The following is a 12,698-nucleotide window of genomic DNA, read 5'->3' as shown; positions in this document are numbered from 1 at the left end:
TCTCAAATACCTCCAACACTGAACACCATTTTAATCAGAATGTGTTAAAATCACACTTTGGGAGTGGAAATCCACTCGGAAAAAGTTTATTTCAACATTTCCACACTTTGTTGTGTAGCTGCCCTCGCTCTTTGAAATTCAAGAGCAACAATACTGGAGCATGACAGATTACTGCTGTCGGATGAAAGCCACATTTCTCTCAGAGGGAAGCTTCTCGGTGTGTGACTGAAGCTGCATATTGCCTAAACGCGTGTTCAAGAAAGCCACCTCAGGAGCAAAGGAAACTTTTAATCAGTTTGGAGAAGAGGATTCACACACATCCGAGCCACAAAATGATGAAGACATCTGAAAAAGAATCCAGCGCAGTTAATGGAAAAGTAAACATTTACTGAATATGAAGATGTCGATTTCAGTGGAATAGATAAACATGATGCAAAGGTCCCTCACGTGGACGTGGGAGGGGAGAGGGTGTACACTAGCGAAATGTAATGTGTCAACATACTTGAGCAATAAAGTTGACACTGAATCTTATATTGCCATAAATGAAGTTTCTAAACTTTTGTACTCTTTTTGTAAAACACCACTGGGTACTGTGTGTGATGTTTGGGCTCACTTATGAGGAGTAAATAAGGGAAAGCATCAAGGCAAGAGAGCAAGAGGCACACTGATAAGACTTGCAGGCCTGCGTGCATTGTGAGGATGCAGTACATACGTGGATACGGTATGTCAGACTTCTGTCTCTTTCTGTCACACAAAGCACCAGGAGAACATGGACTGTCCTTAAAGTAACAACTTTGAGATTTAACAAGACACATTCTCAGGGATGGCTTGTTGTGGGTGAAATCATTCCCCTCTAAAAGTTTGGTGTCATTTCAATCCATAGTCAATTACTCAGCCTGAGTTGCCTGTCATGTCTCCCTGCCAATCATTGTGTGCGAGTGTTTTCAGATATGACAGCCCGCCGGGAGCCACAGCATGGGTCAGACAAGCAGATCAAGTGCGACGGTGTTAAATGAGAGCATTTTACACCGTTTACGTTTTGATCTCGCAGGTGATTAACACTGTCACATTTGTTCAATTCATAGTTGTGTTTTTTGAGCATGCCTGTGTCCATTTTAGACCTGATTGTTTCATAATTCTGTTCCTGATGCACCCCACCGCCTCTCTCCTCCCAGAATATGAGTCATGGAATAATTTTACGCCTTTTAGAGAGCGCTTTTTTTGGGGGCGAGCATGTCCGTAAAATTCATCATAATGGTTCATAAGGTTATCAAACTGACCGTTGCCAGTGCAGCAAGGCATAGAATTGTCTCAGCAATTATTATTACTGTATCAACTATTTTTTTTATCTACAACTATCTTTTTCTCTTGTCTTTGTAAAGCATTTTGTTTCTGAACAACATTTTAAAACCAGTATTTAACTGTGAGGCATCTGAAACAGTTTTAGTGAGAAGTAACTCATCACATCTGCAAGAAGGTCTTACATGGTAACAGATTCATAAGTGAAATTCAATGACCCCCAAATAAGACCCGTACGTTCTATGCACTACATTTTAAATGAATTGAATTTATTCCTAATGACTGAGGCAGCGTTTTATTCAAGGGCCTTCCTCCTGCATGCATCCTTGAGTATAATGGAGGTGTGGAGGTTATATTTACTAAAGGAAAATGAAACAGCATATTTCCTTGGCTCTACACATGTCGTACTTTGATATACTGGAAACACATTCAACTGAAGAATGTGTATATTATAGAAAAGATTCCTGGAAGATTTTTTGACAAAGAACAAAGAACCCTTCATGATTCCTGTTCCCTCAGTTCATTGCCTCAGAGAGTTTAGCACATCATGTCCTCTGAAAGTAAACTGAGCAGCGGCTCTCAATGCTTTCCCTCTCCACCAAACTGTTAGCTCTAACACATCGTCCCTCACCTTCTTAAGTGTCTCTGCATATGTACTTAAAAGCCACACAGTTGGAGAAAGCCTTGGCTATAAAGCAAGCGTACACAGGGTTCAATTAAATCAACAGAAGAAGAAAATGCAAATGTGTCTTTTAGGGTAGGGTAGTTTAATTGGAGACTAATGATGCATTAATTCCAGCATGATCAAAGACAACATCAAGGGTGTTCTATCCCATTGATGGAGCCCATAAAAAAAGTAAACTTGTCTTTGAGCCTAAAGCAAGTCCATGCTTACAACATAATCACTGCTTAACTCAGTGTGATTATTTCGATAACAGAGGAGGATTACCTGTGTTCTATTGGACTGGTGTGCTGACATCTGGAGTGTCTGGAAGTGAGGCTTTGGCACCATCTGCTGGAAAGAAAACAAAACACAATCAAGCAACATGGTGTGAAAAAAATGGACGACAGAGGAAACTTCAGCCGAACACAAAACTAAGAATCCTACAATCTTTTGATAATTGAAAATCAACTGTTTCTGGTATTGTTGTTATGATCAGTATATGTCATGTCTTACATTTAAATAATCTTTTCAACCACATTTTGGATTTTTGGCCCACATTGCCCACTTCCTTGAATGTAATGAAAGAGTTGGGCCATAGTTTTCTTTTAGAACGCTGCGTTCCCTCAGTAGCAATTTTATGCTGTTAATAATGTGCAATTTTATGTAGTTACGTAATAATCTCATTATTGTTTGCTCCAGAGAAGTCAACGTAGGCACGAACTACAGAGCAGGTATCAAAACATCGACACTGAGCTGCTGGAAGAAGTATTCACAACGGCAAGTCTTAGCATCGGGGGCAGCTGTGGCTCAGAGCGGGTCATCCTTTCACCACATGGTTGGTAGTTTGATGGCTGACTCTTCAAGTGTCCTCCAGCGAGACGCTGAACCCCAAGTGGCTCCGAGGGTGCTTCACTGCATGCTCCAAATGCTTAAAATGGGTTAAATGTAGAGGTTACATTTCAAGTATGTATGTGTAATAAAGTTAAATAAAAGTACCGGTACTCTTTATGCAGAATCACTCATTCTATTAATCCTAATGATGCATTCGGTCATTTTTGGATTATAATCATTGATGCTTCATGTATTAGCATCAGTTTACTGTTGCAGCTGGTAAAGATGGGGGCCATTGTTTTTATTATGTTATACTGCTAAGTAGCTACTGCATCAGGATACATTTGTTGATTATGTTTTGTGTAAATTATAGGATTCTGAGTCACGAACTAAAGTGCATAATTGGCCTCTCAAATGTAGTGGAGTATAAGTATTATATAATAGTTCCCTTAATTAATTCAATGAGTTCTGTGTGTGGCATCATTGCTGTGCTGATAGGAAGGACTCAATGTTCCAAGTACCAATTTGGCACATTTAGCAAAAACAGATCTTAATTTGTCAAAATGTTCATGTGAGCCACCAACACCTTATGACCTCATGACCTGGCAAATGCATATTTAATGCTGTCTGATAAACACACCTTGAATAAAGGGCGTTTGAATGCGTCATTGGTGCTATTAGGCAATCGGAATGTACTGCAGGGAACTGGTGAAGCAACAGCCCCCTAGTGGAGAGGAAGATGTAAAAGGTAAGGAGACACGAGGAGAGGCATAGCAGGTCAGGTGAGAAATGAAAAGGGAAATTTGGCATTATTTGGGGTAACTGTCATCCATGGTATAGGTTTGGATCCAGTTAAAATAAATTGAGTTGTGAAAAGGTACAACATAGAGCCAGTAATCCATAACCAACATTGTGTAATTGTTTCTCAGTGGGAATAACTTGTGCACACAAGATTAATGTCACCTCGCAGGACTTAAGGGCTCTATGCTCATCAAACATCCAAAGAAGTTTGATTTGTTTTTAGTCGGGGTTGTAAACATACACCTTAATCTTTATATGAATTGTGATGGTTAAGTTATCGTCCTACGGTATTCTATTTTCTGCCACCACAGAACGAAGATGCCCATGCTTATGTTGCCACTGAACCACGGTAACATTGGCCCTAGTCTGACCCCCCCCCCCCCCCCCCCCCCCCCCCGACTCTACAAAGGTGGTCTTTGAGATACTCGGGGTCTCTACTGTTCTACATGTAATGCACCACTCTGATTTGTAGTTGTACTGCTCTATCCTTCAAGGGCAACCACACATGTTGAAGTTGTTTGCCAACGTGTGGTCCTTGGCTTCAAACCAGTTCAAACCCAACCCAGCCCAACATGTTCGGTGAGATCTGTAGTTTGTCTTCACATGTTTTCCAGGCAAAAAACGAAGAACAGAATCACAAGTTTTTTTAGACTGCTGATGTAGCAAAAAACTTTAGCTGCCAGCAGGTTATGTGGGAAAAATAACAATATAATACCGGTAGAGCTGATGCTTTCTAAACCTAGCTTTGGATCCAGTTATAATAAATTGAGTTGTAAAAAAAGGTACAATGGAGCCAGTAATCCATAACTAACGTTTGTTTGTGGAATCAAGGTTGAGCGTTTTGCTGTCATGTATTTGTAGCCTATCATACAATTCTGTCCAAGCAAGTTAGAGAACAGCCAATCATGTCCACAGATAAATTCATGTTATGATTTCACGATATTTTCTTTTTGTTTGTGAATTTGAAATGATTTACAGGAGGTTCACCTCCAGGCCTGCGTTGACTGACTTTATTTAATCTATTTGTTGCAGTTCTTCTCTGTGACCAGTAGAGGGTAAACATTCATGATTCTTAACTTTCTAAATAGACAGAGGCAACTCCCTACTTAGATTAGATTCAAGTTTACTGGCATTGCACAGAGCACAAGTACGGAGAAAACAAAATGAAGTGTGGTATCTAACCAAATGTACTGAATAATATATCCAAAATAACATACAGAACTAGAAAAGCAACTTCTGAAGAAATTGCGGTGTGAATACTGGATGCATAAAAACTGATGCTACGCTGAATTACTGGTTTAAATGTTAATGAAATAGAAGATTTACGTCTACTGTTTTTGTTTTGTTTGTTATATTTGATTCATTGTTCATCCCTGTGTTGGATAATGACAATAAATGATCCTTGAATCCTTGAGAAGCACAGTGTCACAGTGTCACATTTTTCATTCCTAAAGTCCTGCTTGAATCATTAAAATATGAGACCATAATATCGACTGCTGTGCAAATGGGAATCAGGCAATTTAATAATGCAAATACAGCTAATTATATGCATTGATGTACAGTTATTGTTCAATGTTTCGAAGGCACGATCAGTAAGGAATTTACAAATCCTTCACAGAATTATACTATAGTCAGATTGAAAGGAGGATAAAAAAGAGTAATTTACATCAATAAGTGTCAAAATATTCAATTATTTCAATGAATGATGATAAAGCTCTTTTGGCTTTGTCGACAGGTAAATTTGTGCTTCTCGGCAGCCGTAGCATGCCACACGGTCTTGAGCGCAACATTACGTGATGACGCACGCGGCCCGACGCACGTACTATAAATCCCAATTTTCTGACGTCAGCTGTCTCTTCCCTGCCTATGACCTCGTGAGGTGGGCAGCGTACAAAATTCCTGTCTCTTCTCGCCACTGAGCGGATCCGAAACCATCCGTCAAAATGGTGAGTTTATCGTACTTCCCCGAGTAGTTAATGCATTATTGAGTGCACAATATGTCCTTGACGTTAATATTACGGATGATGTGCGTGCTTCTAAGGTTATTTCTGGCGATGGTGCTTTGATCAAAATGGCAGCCGCTCTGTCATCGTTATCGATGGCCCTACGGAGCTACCGGGACTCTAGAGAATCAGTTTTACATTAATTTTACTAAACTGTGGGTTGTTTGCCTACGTTAATGCATTGTGGCCCGTTTTGAGTGGTAATGTGTCGGCCAACTATTAAATAGCTAACGTGAAGTGACGCTACGATGTTGCGTATGCTAACCTTTTTGAGCGGCGGCTATTTGCTGTGACTAATATTGCTAATATCGACATAAATGAGTAGTAACTGAATTGGGGGGCAAGTGACTATTTAAATGTTTTTTTGTGGTGTTGGCGCCGTGTTTCTGAAGTCTTAGCCCCCCGGTTTATAATGTGCCGGCATTTAATGCTAGCGGGCCCTGCCGGCTAGTTTTGGCAAACAAGCTAACATTAGCATTGAATCATGAGTCTGTACACGTGGCCTATTTTGTGCTGACGTATTATGCCGGTTGGTGCTTAGTTGAGTTCTAATGCTACTAATGATTTGTTAGTTGAATTGTCATTTTATTCTAGATATAACTGTTAAATGGATATATTGAAAATCCCATTCGAAAGATTCTGAAACAAGAAAAGCTAAATGGAGAACGAAAACGTCACAGCGGTGACTGGCGGATAACGCCCTAAGTGGAGCTGGAGAACAATTCACACAGCATACGCAGCAATGTTAAATAGGCTCTGTATACTCTTTTGCTACATTTATGTGTTTAGTTTTTTCCCTTTTATGTAAATCTTCTTACTATAATGTAATTTCTCTCCCCCTTCAGGTGAACTTTACGATCGACCAAATCCGTGCCATCATGGACAAGAAGGCCAACATCCGTAACATGTCTGTGATTGCGCATGTTGACCACGGAAAGTCAACTCTGACTGACTCCCTTGTGTCAAAGGCCGGCATCATTGCCTCAGCTCGTGCTGGAGAGACCCGTTTCACTGACACACGCAAAGACGAACAGGAGCGTTGCATCACCATCAAGTCAACGTAAGCATCTTGTCATACGTCAGTAAGCATCTTGTTATGCAGCAGCAGGCCGGGTGGTGGAGTAGCCTGAGGTTCTAGGTGTTTAAGCTTAGCTCCCATCTCTGGTCATCCCTGGGTCTGGATGGTGAGTTGGTTGTGTCCGATCAAAGTCTGCTGCACAAATCCCCACGTCGTGTCATCTGCCTTTAGTGATAAACAAAACATTTCTGCACAGTTATGGTGACTAAGCACCTTACATTGTCATAGCTCACAGGAATGCATGCAGTTAACGCTTGTATAACCTATAATAATGTTGGGACTCAATAAAGGACTTGGTGAAAGTTAAATATTCTAAGTTTCCTTTCGTTCAGCTGATTATATTCATCTGTGATCCCTACTGCCCCCCCCCCCCCATTTTGTGTCGCATTGGATGTCTCTAATGTTGTTTTTGTGTAAAACTAGAGAAACAAGTTCTTTACTTTTTTGTTAAGTAATATATGAAAATAAGTTAAGTTATTTTGATATTTGCATCTATTTAAACACTTTCGTATAAATCAGCTCTGGATAAACATTTACATCATATACAGTAGTTTTTGGAAACTGACTTGTCTAAAAAGTTATCCATTCTGACTTGCAGCGCGATCTCCTTGTTCTACGAGCTGGCCGAGAGTGACTTGGCCTTCATCAAGCAGGGCAAGGATGGTGCTGGCTTCTTGATCAACCTGATTGACTCACCAGGGCACGTTGACTTCTCCTCCGAAGTGACTGCTGCTCTCCGTGTCACTGATGGAGCCCTGGTTGTAGTGGACTGTGTTTCAGGTAGCGACAGTACTGTCAATCCCACACGTGCCAACATTTTGATCTTCGTCTACAAGCAATAAACCACAGGCTGACACACAGACCAAATAAAATGAAAGTGTTAACATGGCCAGTTACATCATTTTATCGGGCATATAAAATTTGGCGAAACTCTCATGTCAGATTAACAATAACATTAAAAGTTAGTTTACATTTACACATGCTACAGGAAAACCTGGAAGGTCTGATTTGCTATGTAAATAAATAAAAGATGTCCTTCATACTATGTTTACCATAGTGCTGCTTGTGTGGACTCGCAACGTGATCTTAAATTGTCATTGTGTATCCCTGCCAGGTGTTTGTGTCCAAACTGAGACGGTGCTCCGTCAGGCCATTGCTGAGCGTATCAAGCCAGTCCTGATGATGAACAAGATGGACCGTGCCTTGTTGGAGTTGCAGCTTGAGCCTGAAGACCTTTACCAGACTTTCCAGCGTATTGTTGAGTCAGTCAATGTCATCATTTCCACTTACGGAGAAGACGAAAGTGGACCTATGGGCTCCATCATGGTGAGATTCTGTCTTCGTGTCTGGATCAATAGCTTAAACTTTAGTCCAGTGCGTTTCCAAACTAAAGGGCTGTGCTCAATTAACTCCTGTGTCCCAATTTATGTACTTGTCTACTCTGAAATTGGCATAATTTTCTAATTTATAAAAATCAGATTCCTGTAACAGGTTTTTAAATTTAAAGGATTTTTGTCTTTATGCTTGCGTCCAAAGTAAAATCAGTAAAGCTAAATAAAACATAAATTGATTAATACTTATGTCAACTCTCAAAGGTCGATCCTATCATTGGAACAGTTGGCTTTGGCTCTGGACTCCATGGCTGGGCTTTCACCCTGAAGCAGTTTGCTGAGATGTATGCAGCCAAGTTTGCTGCCAAGGGCAACACCCAGATGACACCAGATGAGAACTGCAAGAAGGTGGAAGACATGATGAGGAAGCTGTGGGGTGACAGGTCAGTCTCGAGCTTGATCGCCAATTAAAGCGCACACAATCCGAGGGGGAACACAACTAGCACATAGACAGTAAAGAAATGTTTCATGACTATTTAATCTTAAACATGATTTGTCTATCATTATAGTTGTTTCTGACTCAAATTGGTCAATCTTCACCCGTGTATTTCTCTAGGTTCTTTGATGCATCCACTGGAAAGTTCCTTAAAAGTGCTAATGGACCTGATGGTGCCAGGTACCCACGTACCTTTGTTGCTCTCATCCTGGATCCCATCTTCAAGGTAACATGGCTGATTATATTGAAATGCTATTGTGCTACAGTGCACTTAAAAAAAGGCAGCGTAGTACCTTTTGTAATTTGATAATTTCATATCCGTAAACTTTTAAGCAAACTAAAAGGGTAATTACTGTGTGCCTGCATGTGATGATTTGAAACATTCTTCACTTTGACCTGAGTAAACAGTGATGATAACCTTCACTCTGAGCAGGGCACAGAAACTCGTTTCATTCTTGGCTTAGTCATATTTAATTGCAAGCAAAGTAGTCATGTTTAATCGCAGTCTGCTAATTCAAATTGACTTCCTTTTAGGTCTTCAATGCCATCATGAACTTCAACAAGGAGGAAACTGCCAAACTGATCGCAAAGCTGGACATCAAGCTGGATGCTGACGACAAGGAGAAGGAGGGTAAACCTCTCCTGAAGGCTGTGATGCGCCGCTGGCTGCCTGCCGGAGAAGCCCTTCTGCAAATGATCACCATCCATCTGCCTTCCCCTGTCACTGCCCAGAGGTACCGTTGCGAACTGCTCTACGAAGGACCTGGAGATGATGAGGCTGCCATGGGTATGACAACATATTTTCATTATGGCTTAGTAATAAAAGGTTTCAACAAACAGCAGATGCTTAATTTCAGTAATTGCTATTGGCAAGACAGTGGCAATATTCCAGATGAGGCGTCGATTAGTAGTAGTTTTTGGACTCAAACTTATTGTTAAACAAATTGTTTTTAACCAGGTATCAAGAACTGTGACCCCAAGGCTCCCTTGATGGTGTACATCTCCAAGATGGTCCCATCCAATGACAAGGGTCGCTTCTATGCATTTGGCCGTGTGTTCTCTGGCTGTGTCGCCACTGGCCAGAAAGTACGCATCATGGGACCAAACTTTGTCCCTGGAAAGAAGGACGATCTGTACTTGAAGCCAATTCAGAGGTTAGTTTCAACATCTGTATCAGTTGGCTGATATGTATTGATAGCAGTAATTTTTAAGTCAACTTATCAGATATTGGGCACATCTGAATTGTCTTGTTTCTACCACTCACGCAGGACCATCTTGATGATGGGTCGTTATACTGAGCCCATTGAAGATGTGCCATGTGGTAACATCGTGGGTCTGGTCGGAGTGGACCAGTTCCTTATCAAGACCGGAACAATCACCACTTACGAGCAGGCACACAACATGAAGGTGATGAAGTTCAGTGTCAGCCCTGTGGTGAGAGTTGCTGTGGAGGTCAGAAACCCTGCCGACTTGCCCAAGCTGGTGGAGGGATTGAAGCGGCTGTCCAAGTCCGATCCCATGGTGCAGTGCATCATTGAAGAGTCTGGAGAACATATCGTTGCTGGAGCTGGAGAGTTGCATCTGGAGATCTGTTTGAAGGATCTGGAGGAGGATCATGCTTGCGTTCCACTTAAGGTAATTAATAGCAAATCAAATGTATACTTTTCAAGTCATTTTGATGTATCCCTGAACATGTCTGCATTGAAACGTTTTTTTATTCTTTTTTTAGAAATCTGATCCAGTGGTGTCCTACAGGGAGACAGTCAGCGCAGAGTCAAGTGTTGTGTGTCTTTCAAAGTCTCCCAACAAGCACAACCGTCTGTTCATGAAGGCCTGTCCCTTCGCGGAGGGCCTGGCAGAGGACATTGAGAAGGGTGATGTTGGCCATCGCCAGGAGTTGAAGGCCCGTGCCCGATACCTCACTGACAAGTTTGACTGGGATGTCGGTGAGGCCAGAAAGATCTGGTGCTTCGGACCTGATGGAACTGGCCCCAACCTTCTGGTGGACGTTACCAAGGGAGTGCAGTACCTTAATGAGATCAAGGATAGCGTTGTGGCTGGCTTCCAGTGGGCAGTCAAGGAGGTAAGGAGGCTAAACTAAGGCACAAAGTCATTGCACTCTGCTGAAACGGTTTTAAGTTTGGATTAGGGCAATGAATGAGTTATGTAATTGTTTTTCATCTACAATTGTTGTCTTTAGGGTGTCCTCTGTGAAGAGAACATGCGTGGCATTCGCTTCAACGTCCATGATGTGACCCTGCATACAGATGCTATTCACCGTGGTGGTGGTCAAATTATTCCCACTGCTCGCAGAGTTCTGTACGCATGCGAGCTCACTGCCGAGCCCAGAATGATGGAGCCAATCTACCTGGTGGAGATCCAGGTCAGTGCCACTGGAGATGTGTTTTTTCTAGGCTGCCGGTATATCTAGTCAGGGCATCATGGTTAAGTTGCAACGGTCTTTACTTGTCACACATGGGCAAGTAATAACCAGAACTGTTCATAGTTGACTTGTCTGTCATTTCACGAATGTGAGCGTGAAGTGTAAAACTAAATATCTCCTGTCTACTTTGCAGTGTCCTGAAGATGCGATGGGTGGAATCTACGGTGTGTTAAACAGGAGGCGTGGTCACGTGATTGAGGGCGGCGAATGTATGATTGGTACACCCCTGCGTGTTACCAAGGCCTTCCTGCCTGTCAATGAGTCATTTGGTACGTCTTTTGTTTTTCTTTTTTATGTATATAGAAGGGCTGATCTGAGCAAAGCAGCCAAAACATACATTTTCAAGCCGGTGTTTATTTTGGCACCTGGTTTTGATTCATATTAACTTTGTCTTAAGCAGTCAATTGTACAATACTCCCATCTTTTAGTAAATGCAGATGTTAGACGTTTTAAGCTGTCAGCTGAACCAAGGTTTTGAATCACGGATCAGAGCGGCACAGGAGAAAAAATAACTAAATAAGATTCCCTGATCACGTTTATTGATTATGATACCCAGTCGCTGATCAGTGTAAAATATATGCATGTATTTATTTTACGTTCTATATTTATGTCATCTATAGTAGTTATTTGCATAAAACGTGGTTTTACTTGACCCTTTAGCTACCATGTTATACTAGACGCCCCAAGCTGTTGACCAGAGGGGACAACGACTAGTCACTCCACATTTATGACTGCTGCACTAGCACGCCTTGCAACCCTTTAACCCATAGTGTAATAGAGGCTTGGTAGACTGGCGTTAAAAGCATACCTTGCTCTGTGCATTCTCAGGTTTCACAGCTGACCTTCGTTCCAACACTGGTGGCAAGGCCTTCCCCCAGTGCGTGTTCGACCATTGGCAGATCCTCCCAGGAGACCCATTAGACCCTACAAGCAAGCCTGGCATTGTCGTCGCTGAGATCCGCAAACGTAAGGGTCTGAAGGAAGGTATCTCGGCCTTGGACAACTACCTGGACAAATTGTAAACGTCTGGAACCCCCTTGGCGCTTGCCTCATTCATCCCTTTCCAACAAATTCTAAGTCTGCTTTGTGGGACTGGATTGTACAGAACACAGTGAGCACCAATGTTTGCCAAAAGGATTGACCATAATGAATAAACTACAAAAATTGCAAACTATAAATAAAATAAACAAATTGTTCATGCTGGTTTTTGTTCATTTGAATGATGTGGGAGCAGTCTCGACTGCTGCTGAGGTGCTCAATATTGTAAAATGGCTAAATATAGACACTGAAGTCTGCTAGGTTCTCAATGCAGAACTACAGGTGAATGGTGCCAATGTTCCAGCTAGGATGGAGTTTGCTCGAAATACCGTACTCTGAATCACTGATGGCGCAGTAGCTGCTGAAATTAAGATGTTTGACACTTGTATTTTTAAAGGGTTACAATGATGGCGCAAACCATTTTCCCATGAGTTTGTCACTTTCATTACCGTATGTGGCCATTGTTTGGTGTAATTCACTCATTTATAAGTTGGTTTTTTTAGATGCCAACAGTAACAGAATATCAGATGACAAATTTCCAGACTCATTTCCATTAGACATGCAGGAGTCCAGGTGAAGAGGCAGACCTACCACTAGAAACCAATGCAAGGTAACTGGTAGATTTGACCCGAATTATTTAGATCAAGTCTTTTGGGGTAGTTTTTTCTTCTTTTTTTTTTTCCTTCCCCAATGCAAAAATGTCAAGTCATGCTG

General features: G+C 41.7%; 1 protein-coding gene across 1 annotated transcript; it reads left to right on the top strand.

Annotated features, from left to right (window-relative positions):
- The first annotated feature begins 5,450 nt into the window (after nt 1–5,450).
- Nucleotides 5,451–12,149, top strand: LOC306776908 (elongation factor 2b-like). The gene is made up of 13 exons (XM_079267802.1): nt 5,451–5,541; nt 6,444–6,658; nt 7,275–7,456; nt 7,791–8,002; nt 8,272–8,450; nt 8,624–8,729; nt 9,038–9,290; nt 9,462–9,657; nt 9,772–10,138; nt 10,233–10,586; nt 10,704–10,886; nt 11,080–11,215; nt 11,775–12,149. Exons 1-13 carry the CDS (start codon nt 5,539–5,541, stop codon nt 11,966–11,968), a joined length of 2,580 nt encoding a protein of 859 aa, XP_079123928.1. The 5' UTR covers nt 5,451–5,538; the 3' UTR covers nt 11,969–12,149.
- The last annotated feature ends 549 nt before the right edge of the window (nt 12,150–12,698 follow it).

This window comes from Melanostigma gelatinosum (assembly GCF_949748355.1).
Source record: "Melanostigma gelatinosum genome assembly, chromosome: 4".
Lineage (NCBI taxonomy): Eukaryota > Metazoa > Chordata > Actinopteri > Perciformes > Zoarcidae > Melanostigma > Melanostigma gelatinosum.
This window is presented reverse-complemented; position numbering and strand designations above follow the sequence as displayed.